The sequence below is a fragment of the Nelumbo nucifera genome, chromosome 5, assembly GCF_055504915.1.
Source record: "Nelumbo nucifera cultivar China Antique chromosome 5, China Antique-T2T, whole genome shotgun sequence".
Classification (NCBI taxonomy): Eukaryota; Viridiplantae; Streptophyta; class Magnoliopsida; order Proteales; family Nelumbonaceae; genus Nelumbo; species Nelumbo nucifera.
In genome coordinates, this window is record NC_142653.1 from 85,035,023 (window position 1) to 85,055,664 (window position 20,642).

At 40.2% G+C, this 20,642-nt stretch overlaps 1 protein-coding gene across 3 annotated transcripts; it reads left to right on the forward strand.

The window, feature by feature from the left end:
• The first annotated feature begins 1,241 nt into the window (after positions 1-1,241).
• On the forward strand, positions 1,242-19,079 carry LOC104612936 (Amino acid dehydrogenase family protein). 3 transcript variants are annotated; one of them, XM_010280594.2, is made up of 5 exons: positions 1,245-1,624; positions 3,128-3,447; positions 17,438-17,674; positions 17,960-18,127; positions 18,581-19,079. In XM_010280594.2, the coding sequence occupies exons 1-5, from the start codon at positions 1,435-1,437 to the stop codon at positions 18,749-18,751; spliced, it is 1,086 nt and encodes a 361-aa protein (XP_010278896.1). In that variant the 5' UTR covers positions 1,245-1,434; the 3' UTR covers positions 18,752-19,079. The 3 variants fall into 3 exon arrangements, with proteins under 3 accessions (XP_088743350.1, XP_010278896.1, XP_010278897.1); XM_010280595.2 differs by having other exon boundaries at positions 1,247-1,624; positions 3,131-3,447; XM_088887224.1 differs by lacking the exon at positions 17,438-17,674 and having other exon boundaries at positions 1,242-1,624.
• Positions 19,080-20,642: the final 1,563 nt, after the last annotated feature.

Genomic DNA, 20,642 nt, shown 5'->3' on the forward strand with positions numbered 1-20,642 from the left:
ATGTTCTTTATAAATTTATAAAAATACTATAAATAATATATTTATAAATATATAAATAACATATATATATATATTATATTTATATTTATAAATATATAACATATATCATATCATATTTTCTCTGATCAAATAGGGGGGATGATCCAAATCCGATCCGATTTTCCGATCCGATATAAAGATCCAAACAGGAGTGATCTGAATTCGATTGAATAGGTTCAGATCTCGAATAAGATCAAATCATGTCCGATCCATTTGCACCCTAATCTCAACTTGACCCAAGTTAAAGTTTGGAGATATTGGAGTTATTAGGGAACTGAATCTCTAGCCCAATTGATATGCAAAACTCGTTAGTAATATATACATCATCCATACAAAAATATTTTCAATAGCATGTAAGCATAAGCACCGTATAACAAAGAGGGCCAAGAGGCCAATCATGGACAATAATCCTATTCAAATTCTTTTTAATGCACTAATAAACGTGCATGTGCATTTCATAATAATAATAATAATATGAAGAGAGATTTTTATGATTATCAAAAACATCAGGGGAGAGGTATTTTACCCTTAAACTTAGGATGATTTGAGGGATTTTGTAAACATTATGGGTAGAGTTGGTCCAAAATAGATCTGTTCATGGGCCAGGTAGCCCGACGGCCCGGCCCGGCTCGGCCCGTACCCCGGCCGGGCTTGGTCATATAATTAGGCTCGCGGGCCTGACCTCGGGCTTAACACAGTAAGCCCGACTGTGTTTCGGGCCGGGCTCGGGATTTGTCAAAAAAGCCCGGCCCGACCCGACTCAGTATTATATATTTTATAAAATATATAATATATATTTTATAAAATATATAATATATATTTTATATATTATATAAAATATATAAATAATATAATATTTATTAAAATATATATTTATAATTTAATATATATATATATATATTTTATTCTTTTCTTTATAATTTCAATCTATCTCTCTCTTTTTATTCAGCTGCTTCAACATTAATAATAATAATAATAATATAGGCTAAATTTCGGGCCCGGGCCCAGGCTAGGGCTTCGGGCTTTTTATGAGGGCCGGGCTCGGGCTCAAGCCTTAAAAAAATTTGTTAATACACAGTAAAAGCCCGGCCCGAGCCCGGCCCGGCTCGGTACATGAACAGGTCTAGTCCAAAAGGATACATTAGTCTTTTCAGGTTTCTCTGTGATAACCGTGCATGGATCGATGGGGAAGGTCTTAAAAAGAGAAGTTCAAATATTAAGGAGAAATTGCAAGGGAAATCGGTGGAGTAGAGTGGTTCGAACTTCGATGGATTGACCGTTTCGGTTTGAGAAAACATTGTCCTTGATCTTGCCAAATAGACAACAAGTGACGTTGGCAGTGGTGCTTTTGCTCGTTATCGTTGGAGGAGAACAGGAGGGTGGAACAAAGGAAAGATGCAAGGCGTGATGGCATGGAGGTTGATGCGAAGGAAAGCCTTCTCCACAATATCCAAGGCATTCAAATCCTTCAGCGGCTACCCAACCACCAGGTCTCCTTCCCTTCTCGAGCTCGACCTCCCCGACAATTGGACTCCCAACCCAACGACAGCAACAACGACGGCGATCCCACATTTTCAAAACCACGGTGCGTATATTGCAGCAGCAAATTCCGACGAATTTCATGCAAGAAAGGATTTTTGTTTTCGTTGGTTCCTTTCAACTTGACGCATTAGGGCTTCTTTATAGTAGTACCAAGTAAGCAATGATCAGTTGCTTTCTGAGTAATAAATCCAAAGCCCAAATGCGTGGTGGATTCTATACGAGGGCCTCGTCCCTTCTTATGTATGCTTTAGAGTTTAGACTTATTTCGAAAACAACGTATTCACATTATCAGTTCCCGTTTCAATCGTGATAGCTCTTTTTGCCGAAATTCAACTATCTCAACTCAGCAACTCCTTTTCCCAACTATTTGGGCTTGGCTTCTAGAATCCTGCCTCCATTTTTCGCGCTAAGCATCGGCCGTTTTTTCATCAAAACCTACGTTTAAAACCTCAGGATTATTTTCCGTGCGTATCAGCCTTCGGGTTGCTTCTCCTCCATTTTAAACTGAAAACACTACTTCTAGAAAGGGATATCTATTATCAACGTAGCAATTTGGTTGTCAATTGGAACTAGATGAGCTTTCAATCATAAATATCAGCTTCTTGAGAAAATCCTGAATTCTAGAACAATGTCTGAAAAGCTAATCTCCACAGAGGCCATCGTCTGAGTCTGGCCAAACCAGAGTTTGGTTTTTATTCAAAACCTGTTAAATTAAAAGGAGCATTTTTTTTACCATTCCAGCCATCAAGTATCTATTGAACTTTGGAAATGTTTGTCTAGCCCCCCTTCCCGTAAAAGGGCCATAACCCAATGCTGTTCCAGCCATCCGTTGTCTTTAGCGGTGGACTGGATATCGACCTAATCTCCTGCACTTTTTAGCACAAAGTGGTAGGTCTCGGGCTCAAACCCGTTTTCTCATGCTCGTGGCTTGTCAGCCTATTTGCAATTGCACCAAGCAGTGGCCCCTATTCAATTAAATATCTGGATTAATGCTGGTTCAAATTGAGTGTGGAATTGGGGCTTTTCTGGATATCCACAGAAGTGCTAAATGCTAATGGTTGAATGGATTCCATTTGCAAAGTCCAGTGCTGCTGGCTGCCCACTCGTATATAGAGAACTTCTGCTCTCTGTTTTTTCCTTTTATTCCTTAATGGAATCTTTATCATTCATTTGATCATGTGGTTGGCTAGTGCTGGATGGTGAGAGAGCTACCTCTTCTACTTGGTTCAAACCTAGTTAAATTAGGGCAGTTGTGACAGTTGTTTTTTGTTTTGAAAAACAAAATCACACCTATTTGGTGAACACCCCCTTGGTGATTTTAGTTTCATTTCTTGACTTGTTTTTTTCGATGACCTTGATGCCTTGGAATGTCTTGGTTAATAGATTTAGAATGTAGTGTGACTCTTTGGTTAGAGAAAGGTTCTTCCAACTACAAGATATCTTTGCATTGTTGAATTCAATATTTGCTCAAATTGTTGAAGATGTTAATATTTAACTTTCTATTTGTTCTCAAGGCATTGTCTTTTCCTCTAAATTTATGTGACAGCAGCCAGTAGGCAGACAGCTGCATTGATTGATGGGAGATTGATGGCAGAAGAAATAAGATCAGGAATAGCCAGTGAAATAAAAAGAATGAGAGATGCCACTGGAAAGGTTCCTGGGTTGGCTGTAATTTTGGTTGGTAATAGGAAGGACTCTCAAACATATGTTCGTAATAAAATAAAGGCTTGTGAAGAGGTCGGAATCACATCTCTTATGGCAGAGCTTCCTGACAAATGTGGGGAAGATGAAGTTCTTGATGCAGTATTGAGTTTTAATGAGAATCCATCAGTTCATGGTATTCTTGTGCAACTCCCTCTACCTCAAGTAATTTCTGGAACTGTGCAATACTTAATGGTGTTCCATTTAAATTCTTGGGTATTGGTTTGTTGGACATTCCTCACCCCCTCAGGATTTGTTCAATCAAGAAATGAAACTAAAACAATTTGAATTGCTTCTTGGCGCATCAGGCATATCTATCAGACTAAACTACATATTTTCTATAATGATGATAAACCTATTGATATATGATGGATGGACATGAGTTCTGATGTCAAATTGATGTAAGACAGGCACAATCTTGAGATTAGGGGAAGTAAAAGATTTAAGAATTTCACCTGTTTGTTATTTTTTTTCCTTTTGCGGAAATATACAGAGAACCCTATCAAACTTGGTTGTGTACTACAACTCTCCATGCTAAATCTTCATACAAAAATTCATTAAAAATTTCACTCCTAGACTGAATTCTTGAAATTTCTTTATTTTCATAGATCCAGGAAGAATATGTTGTTTTCTGGTTTCCAACCTAGGTTACCCCTCTATAGCAATTCCAACAATAGTATGCTTGTAACTAGAGAAAAAATAAAAAACAATCCAATTTGTGTGTTTGTGTGTGGGGAGGGGGTGACTTTCTAGGTGTAAGAGAAGAAGACCTCTGAAATGCTGTGAATGTCGAACTGAATAGCTCAGTCGACAGTACTGTTATTTATATTAGAATGTAGTACAATGATACAAGGAATTACTGGAATGTCCCTGATTAGTGATGGGACACCCAAACAACTTAAAAACATTAAGCAGGCTTAGGCCCATTAACACAGGCCCAGTACAGGATAACTTAAACTTAAGTATAGGCTAATAAGAACTCTTATTAGCTGAACACTCATACATAAAGAGACTTCAATCCAACACTCCCCCTCAAGCTAAGCATGGATATCAATCATGTTTAGCTTGCCAAGTATGTTCCTAAACTTTGCTGCTGCCTGCCTTTTAGTCAATACATCTGCAATTTGCATCTTAGATGGAGTATAAGGCATATAGAGTTCACCCGAGACAATTCTCTCTCTAATAAAGTGTTGATCAATCTCAATATGTTTTGTCCTGTCATGCTGCACGGGATTGTTGGCAATGTTGATGGCAGCTTTATTGTCACAATACAGCCTGAGAGGACCTTCAGCCTTAATGCCAAGCTCACTAAGAAGAGTTATGAGCCATGAGAGTTCAGCAACCCCGTGGGCCATAGCTCGATATTCTGCTTTTGCACTTGATCTAGCCACTACATTCTGCTTCTTACTGCGCCATGTGACCAGGTTTCCTCCCACAAATGTACAGTAACCTGAGGTTGATTTTCTGTCTCCAACAGACCCAGCCCAATCTGCATCAGTATAGGCTTCAATTTCAAGTCTACTGTTTTTCCTGAATAGAATTCCCTTCCCTGGGCAAGTCTTCAAGTACCTGAGAATTCTTTCAACTGCTCTCATGTGAGGGATCTTTGGTGAATGCATGAATTGACTGACAACATGCACTGCGTAGGCAATATCTCACCGAGTAAGGGATAAGTATATCAGCTTTCCTACCAATTTTTGGTATCTTTCTCTATCACAGTCTCACCCATTGATTCTTGTAGGCCATGGTTCTATTCTATTGGAGTGTCTGCTGGCCTGCATCCCATCATGCCTGTTTCCTCTAGGAGATCTAGCACATATTTCCTCTGACATATGTAGATTCCTTCTCTTGATCTAGCAACTTCAATCCCAAGAAAATATCTCAAATTTCTCAAGTCTTTGATCTCAAATTCTGAAGCTAGGAACTCCTTCAGTCTCTTTATCTCTTCCAAGTCATTCCCGGTAATCACCATATCATCCACATAAACAATGAGTGCCGTAAGTTTGCTATCCTGTCTCCTTGTAAACAAGGTATGATCTGCACCACTCTGAGTGTACCCCACTTTCTTCATGGCCATACAAAGTCTCTCGAACCATGCCCGGGGAGACTGCTTCAAACCATATAATGCTTTCCTTAGTTTACACACCTTTTTGCCAACATTATAGCCTGGTGGAGGTTCCATGAACACCTCTTCATGAAGATCACCATTTAGGGAGGCATTTTTCACATCCAACTGATGAAGTTCCCATGAGAAATTTGCTGGTAGTGACAATAGAACTCGGATTGTGTTGAGGTTTGCTACTGGGGCAAAGGTTTCTTTGTAGTAAATTCCTCCTTTTTGAGTAAATCTCTTTGCCACAAGTCTGGCCTTGTACCTCTCGATTGACCCATCCTCCCCGTGCTTTATTGTAAATACTCACTTGCACCCAACAGTGCCCTTCCCCTCTGGCAGGTCCACTAATTCCCAAGTTCTTGCTTTCATTAGGGGCTTTCATCTCTTCATTCATAGCTTCTTTCCACCTTGGATCAGATGTTGCCTCTGAGTACTTAGAAGGAACACGTATAGAGGAAAAAGCAGACACAAAGGAGTGATAGGCAGGAGATAAATGTGAGTAAGAAACAAAATCAGCTATGGGATGCCAGGTGGTACAAGAACGGACAGGCTTACGAAGAGCAATAGGAAGATCCAAATCTGAAGTATGTGAGTCAGAATTACCTTGAATTGCAGAGACAAATTGATCTGAGTCCAACTGGTTGCAGTCATGAGGCTGAGAGCCCTTTTTCCTTCTGTTGTATGTAAGTATCTCCTTCTGTTGCTTACTGGAATCTTTAGGAGCATCTGCTGCATCAGGAGGAGTAACTGGCACATTTGGAGCCTTACTAGGTTGACCCGGAATGTCACAGCTAGGAGTAGTGGAAGGTGATGGAAGACCTAAGTCAGATAGGGGAATAAAAAAGGAGGGAGAATGAGAATCCTCTTCCAATCCACTAGTCTCCCCCTGAAGAGGATTCTGAGAAGACTGGAAATAGGGTTGAGACTCAAAAAGGACTACATCTCTAGTGACATACTTTTTCTTGGAGACAGGATCATAACACTTTTACCCCTTTTGTGTAGGAGAGTACCCAAAAAATATTCCCTTTGTAGCCTTGGGATCCAGCTTGGTTTTCTTTGGATCCTTCACATGTATGAAACATATACAACCAAAAACCCGTGGGGGAAGAGGAAATTCTGGAAGAGTGGGACACAAAACAGAGAAGGGGGTCTTCATACCCAATACCTTAGATTGCATCTGATTTATCAGGTATGATGCAGTGAGTACAGCTTGAGACCAGTATTGCTTGGGCACTTTGTGCTGAAATAGTAGGGCTCGAGCTGTCTCCAATAGATGTCTGTTCTTGCGCTTAGCAACTCCATTTTGCTGAGGGGTGTTAGCGCAGGATGATTGGTGTAACATGCTAGCATCTTCCATGAATGAGTTCAGGGATTTTTCAAAGTATGCAGCAGCATTGTCTGATCGGAATTGTTTAATCTTCTTATCAAATTGTGTTTCAATCATCTTGCAAAAAGCCATAGTTATCCGTGGTATTTCATCTCGTCCTTTTAACAGATAAATCCATGTGCACCGAGAATAATGGTCAATAAAATTGATAAAGTAACGGAAGCCATCAATGGAAACAATGGGTGAAGGTCCCCAAACATCAGAATGAACCAAATCAAAAGGAGCTCGAATTTCATTACTGGAAATTGGATACACTGTTCTACATTATTTTGACATTTGACACACATCACAAATTAAACTCTGACTTGGAATGCCCTTGAACAATTCGGGAAACAACATTGCTAATGAAGAAAAAGACACATGACCTAGCCTAGCATGCCACAGGTGCTGCCTAACTATTGACTCTACACTTTCCGGACTAGTAGCAACAGAAGCTTGTAGGGCTGAGCCGATGTCTGCATCAAAATAGTAGAGGCCTCCATACTCATGACCACTCCCAATCGTTCTCCTCGTCAATCTGTCTTAGAAGACACAATGAGTAGGGAAAAAAGTTATACTGCAGTTCAAATTTTTTGTAAGCTTTGAAACAAACAAAAGATTTGAGGTAAGAGTAGGAACATGTAGGACTGATTTAAGAGAGAGGTCTTTGCATAGGTCAACCACCCCCTTTCCAGAGATGGTGGAGAAAGACCCATCAACCACTCTCATCTTATCCTGGCCAGACAATAAATGATATGAAGAGAATAAGGAGGACATATGTGTCATATGGTCAGTTGCTCCGGAATCAATCACCCAAGAAGTGGAATCAATGGAGCTAGTTACACTAAAGGTAGAGACTGTACCTGATCTGGCAAGAGAGGTGGAAGCAAAAGAATTGTTTTTTAGACGGGCTAATGCCCGGCTGAGAACCTTTACCTCACTAGCCATGAAGCCCAAAGTACCAGTTCCAGAGGAGTCAGCAACCTACCCTATGGAGGAAGAAGACACTGTTGGAGTACTTTGTGAGTTGTCACCACTGTTGTTGTTGGTGGCAAGATTCCCACTTGCCGTATGACTCTTATGTTGTCTCTTGTCCTTTCTCAATGCAGTTGGCTTCAGATGAGGATACATGATCCAACATTTTTCTTTTGTATGTTTCTCACCACCACAGTGGGTGCACTTGAGGGACTTCTTGTTTGGATATCTGTTTCCCTTAGTGGAGACTAGGGCTGAATGTTCTGCAGATAGTTCAGTTGACTTTGTATGTGAAGAAAACTGAAGAGAGTAGACCTTGAGAGTTTGGCAATGAGGGTTTGAGAGTGAGAGTTTCGAACCATCCACTCTCTCAGCACCCTAACACTATTTTATTAAGATAGATTTGAATAATTACAAGGAGGCCCTTAGTTGGGCAAGAAATTACAAAGAACATAATATAGACAGGATGGGCCCAGAATAAGGCCCATTACAGAAAAACATAAATAATAAGAAAAGAATAAACAGCCTATGGGCCATTCGGCCCATCTTCTCTACACTCCCCCTCAAGCTGAGCATAGATGTCAATCATGCCAAGTTTGTTAGTATCATGCTGAAGTTTTGCCTTGGGAATGCCTTTGGTGAGAAAATCTGCCAACTGTCCTTCAGATGTGATGAAAGGAAGGCATACTTCACCCGAATAGACCCTTTCCCTAATGAAATGTCGATCAACTTCAATATGCTTAGTTCTATCATGTTGCACTGGGTTGTGAGCAATGTTGATGGCAGCCTGATTATCACAGTACAACATCATTGCTTGTCATGTTCAACCCCAAGTTCCTCCATCAATGATTTTAGCCATAATAATTCAGAAACTCCATGTGCCATGGCCCTGTATTCTGCTTCAGCGGAAGACCGAGCAACAACCGATTGTTTCTTGCTTCTCCAAGAAACAACATTACCAGCCACCAAGCTGCAATACCCAGAAGTAGATCTTTTGTCATCAATGTTTCCGGCCCAGTCAGCATCGGTGTAGGCTTTAAGTTTCATATGACCATGCTTGGCAAACAGAATTCCCTTTCCTGGGGAGCCCTTCAAATAACATAGGATTCGCTCTGCTGCTGCCATATGAGTGTCTTGGGGAGCATGCATGAATTGGCTAATGCAACTAACTGCATATGCAATATCTGGTCGAGTCATGCATAGGTACAAAAGTTTCCCAAGAAGTCTCTAAAAGATTCCTTTGTCTTCTAACAATGTCCCATCTGAGGCAGAGAGTTTATGACTCATATCAATAGGAGTAGCAATTGGTTTAGCACCCATCTTTTCAGTTTCAGAGAGCAAGTCAAGAACATACTTCCTTTGGGAGATAAGAATCCCATCCTTGGATTGAGCCACTTTTATGCCAAGGAAGTATCTCAATTCCTCCAAATCTTTAATCTCAAACTCTGTATGGAGAAAAGATTTTAGATCATGAATTCCTGAAACATCATTACCAGTCACTACAATATCATCTACATACACAATGAGGTATACTGCCAGAGGTCCACTCCTCTTCACAAAAAGAGTATGATCGGATTGCGTCTGCACATAGCCAAAGTTAACAAGTGTTCTAAAACTCTCAAACCATGCTCTAGGGGACTGTTTTAGTCCATAAAGGGATTTCTTCAGCCTGCATACCTTTCCTTTCATATCAGTTCCATACATCTCTGGAGGAAGAGACATATAAACCTCCTCATGTAATTCACCATTCAGAAATGCATTCTTCACATCCAATTGATAAAGGGGCCAGTCAAAGTGAGCAGCTAAAGATAGAAGAACCCTCACAGATGTCATCTTGGCAACTGGTGCAAAGGTCTCCAGATAATCAATCCCATATGTCTGTGTATAGCCTTTTGCAACCAGCCTGGCCTTGTACCTTTCAATGGTGCCATCAGCTCGGTATTTGATAGTAAAGACCCACTTGCAACCGACTGGATCCTTCCCTTCAGGCAAATCCACCACTTCCCATGTGTCATTCTTGTGTAGGGCATCGATTTCAGATCTCATAGCATCCCTCCATTCTAGAATCTTAAGAGCTTCTGACACAGACCTGGGAATAGGGTTAGAAGCAACAGAAGAGAGATAGGCAAAGTGCAGTGTGCAGTGCACTTCCGTTTTCCTTTCCTAACAGCAATGGGAATATCAAGATTAGGGAAGGATGACCCCAAAGGTGCTGAAACTGTACCTGTTGTCTCATCTGTGACTGGAAGTGTATGAGGCTCATGTATTGTAGGAGAAACAACCTGCACATTTCTGGATCTTTGCCTTTGATACACCTTGGGATTGAGGATAGAACGAGGAGGTAGAGGTTGAAGAGTACTGGGACAGGGAGAATGGAACGATTGATCCACCCTTGATACATTTGAAGGAGAAGCAGACACATCAGAAGACTCAACTGGGACAGGAAGAGGACCTGCGACAAATCCTCCCCCTGTGGACAATGTCCTTCTGGAGAGGAACCATAAAAGGGGGAAAGCTCATCAAAGGTGACATCCATTGAGACATACCGAGTGCCAGTCTTTGGATCAAAACAACAGTAACCCTTCTATGTGGGGGAATAACCAAGGAAGATACACTTTTGAGCTTTGGGTTCAAATTTATGCCTTTGGACACTTGGAACATGTACATAACAGGTGCAGCCAAAGACAAAGAGGAACAGGAAAAGGTCCTTGTCCGGATGAAGAAGATTGAAGGGAGACTTAAACCCCAAAACCCTGGATGGCATACGGTTTATAAGGTAGGTAGCAGTAAGAAGAACATCACCCCAAAACCTTGTAGGAACATGTGAGGCAAATAAGATACTTTTTACAACTTCAACAATATGCCTGTTTTTCCTTTCAGCAACTCCATTCTGTTCTGGGGTCCTAACACAAGAGCTTTGATGAATAACCCCCATGTCAGAGAGATAGCAGGATAGGTTCTTCTCAAAATATTCTTTTGCATTGTCAGATCTGAATTTTAATCTTGGTATTAAATTGAGTTTGAACAAACTCATGGAATTGTCTTACAAGCCTTGGAACTTCATCACGGGATTTCAGCAGGAATATCCAAGTGAACCGAGAAAAATTATCAATAAACAGGATAAAATATTTGTAGCCACCCATGGAGGGTAAGTGGTAAGGCCCCCACACATCAGAGTGCACAATATTAAAAGGAAAAGAAGATCTTTTATTGCTCAGAGGATAATTGTTTCTATAATGCTTTGATAACTTACAAGATTCACAATGAAGACTGGACAAACTAATTCCCTTAAACAGTTTAGGGAATAGATGACTCAAGGCAGAAAAAGATAGATGACCAAAACGACGATGACACAACATAATCCGACTAATAGACTCTGAAGAAACAGATCCGAGAGCAACATTCCTATGATGATCAGTGCATTGTCCCGGAGTATCAAGCAGGTATATTCCGTTCGCCTCATGGCCACTCCCAATCACCTTCTGAGACTCCAGATCCTGAAAAACACAGTAGGAAGGAAAAAATGTTACACAACAGTTTAGTGACTTGGTTAAACTACTTACAGACAACAAATTTGTATTTAGTTTAGGTACATGAATGGCAGAAGGTAGGAACAAGGAATCCGTAGTCTTGATGGTTCCCTTACCAGAGATAGGGGCAAGTGAACCATTAGCTAAAGTGATTTTATCACGTCCAGGAAGCAAGTCATATGAAACAAACAAGGTAGTTGGTCATATAGTCAGAAGCACCTGAGTCAATAATCCAAGGGATCTTGAGATTACCTGAAGTGGTTGCATGATTGGCATAAGCCCTTATATCTGAGTGAGCAAATGCAGAAGAAGCAGAATTTCCTGAAGGGTTGGAAGGAGAAGTCACATCACCCAGCTGACTGATCATCTTCCCAAACTTTTCATATTCTGCTCTCATGGCTGCAAACTGTGCACAAGCAGACATCTCTTCAGTATCTGGCCCGACAACTACATTTGCACTTTATGATCTTTTACTATCATGTTTTTTCTGAAACCGAATGGGAACAAGATTAGGATGTAATTTCCAGCACTTGTCTTTGGTGTGCGTCGGCTTCTTGCAGTACTCACATATAACTTTTTTCTTTCTTGTGCCACCAGAAGTTCCAGCACTCCCTTTAGGTTTAACCCCCATATTCGCAAAGTGATTACTAATATCAGCCCCTTGAACCTGGACAGCCCTTCTGCTCTCTTCACTACTCACCAATGCATAAGCTTGTGACAATGAGACACACTCCTTGGAAAGAATATTTTGTTTTGTGATATCATATTCTGGGTTTAGTCCGGTTAAGAACTCAAACACCCTGTTCCTTTCAACCAATTTTCTGTAGGTCTCTGCATCATTGGTGGTGTCCCAAGTTACAGTTTCTATTAGGTCAATCTCTTGCCATAGAGACTTCAGGGTTGAGAAATATACAGCTAGAGGTTTCTCCCCTTGTCTTAAATTCTTTACATCACTTCTCAATTTATATGCTCTGGCCACATTGAGTTTTTGGGAATAGGTTTCTGCAACACTGTCCCAAATTTCCTTTGCTGAATTCATCCATAGGTAGTGTTGACTAATTTGTGGCTGCATTGAGTTCACAAGCCACCCAATGATAGTGTAATTTTCTTGCATCCACTTCTCATAGGATGGATCATCTTCTGGGGGAGCCTTCTTGCTCTTGGAAATGAACCCCCACTTTCCTCTACTACATACATATATCTTTACTGATTGTGACCATGCCAGATAATTAGTTCCATCTAGTTTGACTGTGGTCACAATCAATAAAGAATCACTTGGAGTCCCCTGAACCAGTCCATATTCAGCACCATTCTTGTTTTCAAACTCTGAGGAGTACATCATGTAAACACTTCAAATATGATTTCAGATGACTTATACACGTATACTGAATGAGGACGAGCAAGGATTGAGTTCAACCGTCCTCAAGAAGGCAATACACAAGGCCAAACTACACCCGAAAGTTGTGAGAACCAAGACTGAAGCAGAAACTTCTACACGAATCATCCAAAAACAGTTTGGTTCGGCCTTCAAGAAGTAATCAGAAACTTCTAGGCACTGTGCACTCAACCGAAGTTCCTTTTCAAATTAGGGACTTCAAGGTAATCACCAAAGAAATAGCCAAGAAGAGTGAATACCAATCGGTATTGCTGAAAATGCCTTTTTACAAACACAGCGAAGGCAATAGAGATGACCCCACTATCAAAAAGAAAAAACGGCCTCAAGAGCAGTTCGTACAGTCCCCCAAAACAGCCAAATAGAAGCAACAATCCATAACTCTTGATACAAGGATGTTTCGACAGTTTTGACAGTCCAAGAAGGAGTGAAAACAACCCAGAAATTTCTGGATTAAACCAGATTAAAGGGCAGCCGAAAGTTGTACAGAAACAACCCAGAAATTTCGGACACTACAACAGTCCAAACACACCAAAAAATAACCCAGAAATCTGAGCACAACTTACAATTTTGAGCTTCAAATCAGAACCGAGCTGTTCCCCTTCCCCTTTTTTTTTTCTCTGATTCTTCCTGGCCACCGAACCACTTCTCCAAGAGATTCGAGTCTTGGGCACTTCCAATGACCTCAAAGAATCAGGCAACATGAGCTAAGCTTCCAGCCCTAGGATATTGAAGTTCAGGCCTGCTCTGATACCATGAAGAAAACTAAAGAGAGTAGACCTTGAGAGTTCGACAATGAGGGTTTGAGAGTGAGAGTTTCGAACCATCCACTCTCTCAGCACCCTAACACTATTTTATTAAGATAGATTTGAATAATTACAAGGAGGCCCTTAGTTGGGCAAGAAATTACAAAGAACATAATATAGACAGGATGGGCCCAGAATAAGGCCCATTACAGAAAAACATAAATAATAAGAAAAGAATAAACAGCCTATGGGCCATTCGGCCCATCTTCTCTACAGTATGAGAGTCAACTTGCATCTCCTTTCTCCAGACTTCTTCATTTCTCACCAGGTAATAGACATTGTGTAGCTCTGACAATTCATCTATCCCTAGAAATTGTGACCTTATACCCTCATACATTGGGTCTAGGCCAGCCAGAAACTTGAAGGCTTTGCTCTCTTCAATTTGCTTATCATGTCTCTCCTTGTCCCTGGCATTTTCCCAGTCCAATATCAAGTGATGATCAAACTCTTCCCAAAGGCCTTCCAGAGTTACAAAGTATGTTGCAACGGTCATATCTCCTTGCCTTAGAGCTGCAATGTCTTGGTTCAATCTGTAGATTCTAGCATTGTTCTTCTTCTGGCCGTAGGTCTTAGATACTTTTTCCCAAATCTTAGCAGCTGTAGGGAAATGATGAACAGTTCTGGCAACCCGAGGAGTCATGGAGGCCAGCAACCAAGACATGACTGTGGCATTTTCCTTGCGCCACACGGCATTCTCAGGACTGCCGACTTCAGGTTCCTTCTTGTCCCCATCTAAATAGCCTGTGAGATCACGAGAAGTAATGAAAAGCCTTGCTGAGACAGACCACTCTCTGAAGTTATACTCATCCAGTAGCACACTTGTAATCTGCAAGCTGTGCAGATTAGGGTTTTCCAGGTTTGAGGACCTTGCGGCAGGTCTGTTATCTCTAGAGGAAACTTCTCCGGATAGTGAGGACATCCTGACTTCAGTCCTAGAGTAGATGGTTCTGTTTAGAGCTGGCCGAAGTGTTCACAGTGCTGGACAATCAGGTGCTGGTAGCTCGCTAGGTAGACTTCACTTGGACTGAACCAGTTTGGGTACAACAGCAAGTGAGAGGTTTTGGGCTGATAACCGACATGAAATTAGGGTTCTTTACCACTGTGCTGTGCAAGTCTTGCTGGAGCTTCGAAGCTGCAACTGTAGAAGAAGCTCTCCCCTTTTCGGCTAGTGCTAGGACTGCTGAAATCAGTCCTCAATTAGGTCTGTCCTATACAGACCTCTCTTAGTAGCCAAATAGCTACTATTTGCTGGAAATAACCTAGTAGGACATCTGCTTCTGGGTCTTACTTCCCTTGAGCCCTACAACCAAGGGAAACCCTAGGTTCGAACTTGCTTTGCTCTCTTACAACCCTAGGTTTTCACTGCAGCAACCCAGAAAAGGAAGAAAGAAGATGAAAAGACAGCAAGAGAAGAGAGAGTGCACCGGCTGAAACCAGGAAGAAGCTAATGCTCTGATACCATGTAAACTTAGGAGCTGTATTCGAAGTAGCAGAGAAGAGAAGAAGACCTTTGAAGTGCTGTGAATGTCGAACTGAATAGCTCAGTCGACAGTACTGTTATTTATATTAGAATGTAGTACAATGATACAAGGAATTACTGGAATGACCCTGATTAGTGATGGGACACCCAGACAACTTAAAAACATTAAACAGGCTTAGGCCCATTAACACAGGCCCAGTACAGGATAACTTAAACTTAAGTATAGGCTAATAAGAACTCTTATCAGCCGAACACTCATACATAAAGAGACTTCAATCCAACACTAGGTATGCCTCTTCCAGGGGGCAGATTCTCTACCAGATCAATTGCTCCTGAAATATTTTTTCTTGCTCTAAAGCCATAGGACATATACATAAGAGAAATATGGCAAGCCGAAACTGTTAGTTGGCTGGTAAAATCTGTTTGCTATTCTGATGAACTTCCATCTCTAGAATATAACTAATTTTTTAACTAAAACAATAAAATCATAAACTGAATATGTTTGGATACAGGATCATAACATTCCACCCCTTGGAACCAGGATCCCATATCTCATTCTCTCTTTCAATGATCAATGGACCAAACAACTTCTTCTTGCGAACTACCATTCTACTGCACATGATCATTGTAAGGCCATAAAGTGCAGTTTTACATATTTCTTTGAGCTCTCTTCTAGCAATCAGATTAAGAAAACCTATCTTCTTAATGTTCTCAGAAAATTTAGACCTATCAAAACATTCATTAGAATTAAAAAGAATGCCATCATTAATTGTTATGACCCTTCCAAAGATGGGTTCTTTTTTTGCCACCAAAATGGAGTTGTGAAGTACATAGATCTTAGAATGTAGTTTCTCTTTGCTCATTTTAACAACCTCAGCAAGGTGTTTTCGTATTTCTTCATAATCCTTCTCAAGAGCTTCCTGGTGTATAGTTAGAGAATTAGACTCTGTTTCCTTCTTGTAAATTTGTACTCATAGGTCTTCATGGTTGTAAACCTGCTCTGGTACCAGTGATTTAAAAGGCGCACAGGCGACACACATTTTAGGGTATGTGCCTCACCTAGGTACTAGGCATAGCCCTTTCGCACGCCTGATGTGCCTAGGCATGTGCCTGATGTGCCTTGCGCCTCAGCCCAGGCGTGCGCCTTTTGAAAACATTTATGAAATTTTGGGGATGTGTTTATGTATTTTAATTTTAGATAATAGGTAAAGAGTATGATGTAAAACATATTTAGCTGCTTGAAGTAATGCAATTGAAGAAAAAAAGAGATTGTATGTTTTTACATGCTTGAAAATGCTTTATATGTTTGATTTTATTTTTAAAATTTCATTTGAATGCTCTTTACATGTTATGTTTATGTATTTTAATTTTAGATAATAGGTTTATAAAAATTTAAGTTTATATTTTTTATTAATATTATGCTTAATATTTTTTTTGCATTCTTTGATTTTTTGGCATTTGTTTGAATTTGACTTTTTTTATTTTGTTAGCACTTTTTTTTTTTTGTATTTTTGCACCTTGCTTCAAAACGGCGCACGCCTCACCTTGCGCTTCAGGTGCAAATTGGCCCTTGCTATTTTTTTTGCGCCTTTTGCTTTTCAAACACTGTCTGATACCAATTTATATGATCCCAATGATTGTAACTGAAAAAAAATGCAACAGTGAAAAAGGTGAGAACATTTTAAGGGGAATAGACTTCCTAGGCATGCCTCTTTTGGGGTGTGATTCCTTCACGCAACAACTGCTTTTAATAACACAATTCTTCTTGTTGAGAAGCTATACAACATCTGGAATAAATAAGAGTAATAGGACAAGCTGATAATCAGATTCCTATTCTAATAAACTTTCTTAAAGGATCATCACCCAATGCTTGTCCCAGCTATGCAGGGTTTTGGGAGGGGAGTACTGGATATCAGCCTGAGATTTTACCATTACACCAAGCAATGGCCCTTAACTAATTCCTAAACTAAAACAATAAAAGGTTAAATCAAATATTTTTAGATGTGGGATCATGAGATTCATGACACTTTCTAACCTAACTGCACAACCCTATATGCCTACTATCCAAAAAAGCTTTGAAGTCTATCCCTAAACCCAACCTACACCCATCAACACGTTTATAGTCCCAATTCTTCCCAAGAAATAGAAATTACAGTCTCTGGGTTGCCTGTCCTACATCAATTGGTATCGTGGTACTTGTGTACTATCTCTCCTGTATCACTAGTTCTGTTTTTGGTGGGTAATGTTAATAGTTTGATTTTCCTGGACTTATAAATTTTTGTGCATTCTGACCATATAAAGGAATCTGGTAAATCTGATGCTCTGGGTCAATGCCTAGGACAAATCTACTAAGAGTGGCCTACTGAATGTGCACCCTTACCTTTCTAAGTGCATCATATGAAAGGGACAAGATGGGTTTAGGTTGGGTATGCCGACATACTAATTGTGCTATGCCTCTTCTATGAACATATGACACAAATTTCCATGAGCAGCATTTGGACGAAGAGAAGATTTTGAATGCCGTGAGCCTAGAAAAAGATGTAGATGGATTCCATCCTATTAATATGGGGAACCTTGCCATGAGAGGAAGGGAGCCACTGTTTGTCCCCTGTACCCCAAGGGGTTGCATTGAGTTATTGCTAAGGTCAGGTGTGCAAATCATGGGGAAAAAAGCAGTAGTTATTGGGAGGAGCAATATTGTTGGATTGCCTACTTCTTTGCTATTGCAGGTAATACGGTTTTCTTGATTTTCAGATCAGTAACACCTTTTATTTTATGTATAAGATTTTTAGCATTATAAACAACACTGCTGGTGTGAGCTTGTTTTACACTGCCAGTCCCAACCCTGGAGAAAAGAGGAGGGTTGCATCAGGTTGGAATCTGACACTAAAGCTTTTGCCAAACCCTCATGAATATGGATAGCCAATCCCATATAATTGGGATGAGGCATGGATGATGATGTTGATGATGTTTTTAGCATTTTATACTGAGTTCTAATGTTTTCTTTTGGACAGAGGCACCATGCTACAGTCACTGTCATACATGCCTTCACAAAAAATGCAGAACAGATCACACAAGAAGCTGATATTGTGGTCTCAGCTGTTGGAGTACCCAACCTTGTCCGTGGCTTTTGGCTAAAGCCGGGTGCAGTTGTGATTGATGTAGGGACAAGTCCAGTTGAGGTAAACACTTGCTTCTTTTGTATCCTGAGCATAGGTGATACATGCTGGATTAAGTGGTGGCATGCATGCAGCCCCGAGTATCTTTTTTATTAGCTGATGATTCAAAATATAAAAATTATGAATTACCACCATGCAAGAGGAAAGACAGGTATCCAATAAATATATCTTTTTTTAATTTTTGGTTATATACATATGGCAACGGGAAATTTCTATTCAGTTTATGAAAAGTATTGTTGACTATCTTATTTTATAAACTCGTTAAAGCAAGAAGGTGGTAAGATGAACAAAATTTATTGTGAAAAATGGACTCATGCAATCAAGAAATAGAAGAAGAATAGTCACAGAGATCTGAATGTTTCCCCAACTCCCTTGCATTTACGTAATGCTAAATGCATGCATTTATTTTCTTATGGTATGTAGGGTAACATCTGTCTGGTTGCAAATGATGCACAGGACCCTGGTAGCGAATATGGTTACCGCCTTACTGGAGATGTTTGCTATGAAGAAGCTGTCAAAGTGGTGTCGGCCATCACCCCTGTGCCTGGAGGAGTGGGACCTATGACAATTGCCATGCTTCTCTGCAATACTGTTGACTCTGCCAAGCGTGCATTTGGATTCAGTTAACCTCTGGCTTTGTTCTTAACAGAATCGCATCTGTGTTGTACACTACCTCTTGTTGAGGTGTTTGATCCCCTTTTTGTCTGTTACTATGCTAATTCATTATTGTAAGCTTCAAAATTTCTTTCTACTGCAGGAAAAGATCTTGATTTAAGGGAGTCATTTTGGATCCCTTCCCTGCTTGACACTCTTAACTTCCCCATTCCACCATCCAAACAAAAAAGTGAAGATGCTAGTCAATGTAGTTGAGAATTTTTTGACTTGCGGAGGGGATGGGGGAAGGTCATCAGAGGGTTATTTTTGGTTCTAATAGACATGAAACTCTTTCAGATAATCATGCATGCTGTTGTGTGTCATACCATAGAAAGTCGTCCATCAAGTTTTTTGACTGCAAACATGAAATATCAGGCCCATTTAATAGGTTCTGTTGATAAGGATCTGGACCATCTGTTTTGGAGATTTTGCTGCTGAGTTGAAGAATACAAGGAATTTATCAGGTAAATAAGTGTATAGTGATCAAATGCATTGGGGGTGTTATCAGTCCGGAAATTTTGGATATTCAACAACTAAGTCATTGTACTAATCCATTTTTTGTTCCAACTTGTTTATTCCAAGATTTAGCTACCATGCAATTTGAGCCCTATCTCTTGTGTATCTGATATTCATCTTGTTACCTCCAACCTTGCTTCTCATTAGGGCTGCAAACAATTGCATTTAATCCTGTTTCTTTGAGTTGGATTTGGACATTCCTTCAACCATAATTGAATTGGATTTGAAAATTTGATCTATTTATCAATTGAAGAGTCTGTGTATTACTTAATTTGATTTGTAAGGTCAGTTGTGTGTTGCTAAATGAAGTTTGGGCAAATGCAGTAGTGCTGTTGACTGCTTTCTGTTTAGCCTCAGTTTGGTAAGAGCGCAAATACAAATATGTAAAGTGCAAATAGAAGGGTTAGAAATACCGCTGAGGTTTTGCATTGTACATATTTGTATTTGAACTCTTTCTTCTTTTTTTTTTGGTAAGAAAACTGACTGAATAAGCAGCAAAAGACAAACTTACAAAAGGGGATGGAAATCCACTAAGTCCGCTAGCCAGAGCGGCATAGCTTCTAAGAAGACCATTGCTTCTGAGAGGCCTCTTTTTGCCAGTTCATGGGCAAGGGAATTGCTTTCCCTACCCGAGAAGGAGAAAGAAAGATCTAAATTTTTACAAGAATCTGAAATGTCTTTACAGAAAAAGAAAGCATCCTGAGATCCTCTTAGGTCTTTAGAGGCTAGTGTTGCATCAACAATTTGTTGTCATTTTCGATCACAAAAGGGCCTCTCTTTAAGCTTTTTGCAAGAAGGATTCCTTTGAGGTAAGTAAAAGCTTCAGCTTGAAGAGGAGACTGAGCTGAAGTAGGGCCAAAACACAGAGCTTTGTAGCAACCCAGGTTGTCTTTGATAACGACTCCAAAACCAGCCTTCCTAGCATTCACAAAAGTGCCATCCACGTTTATTTTTAGAATAGTACCGGATGGAGGCTTCTACAAAAAGAGAGCTATCTTCTTTAGACGTTGGCAAAGTATCTTGCCATTTTTTTAGCAAAGTCATCCTCCTCTCCTTCCAAGCCCTGTTGAAAGAGATAATTGATGAGTGTGGATTTGGATTTTCATTTTCAAAGATATATCTATTTCTACATTTTCAGCTGAGGAGTTCATATTTTTTGTCTTTCAGTTGATTACACTTGTTTATCCAAGAGTTAAACCAAACTCTAAAGTCATTTGGTGCGGTGTCTGAGTTATAACCAAAACAAGAGGCAAACCACATCAATCTAGCATGATCACAATGGAACAATGCATAGATTAAGGTCTCAGGTTCTTTGGAGCATATTGGACATAGACTTGATTGGACCATT

Bases quoted from the DNA above. Each gene is read 5' to 3' on its own strand.
- LOC104612936 (XM_010280594.2), top strand. From the start codon at position 1,435: ATGCAAGGCGTGATGGCATGGAGGTTGATGCGAAGGAAAGCCTTCTCC. The intron at 3,448-17,437 runs GTAATTTCTGGA...TTCCATGAGCAG, and splicing joins TGCAACTCCCTCTACCTCAA to CATTTGGACGAAGAGAAGAT. The intron at 17,675-17,959 runs GTAATACGGTTT...TCTTTTGGACAG, and splicing joins CTACTTCTTTGCTATTGCAG to AGGCACCATGCTACAGTCAC.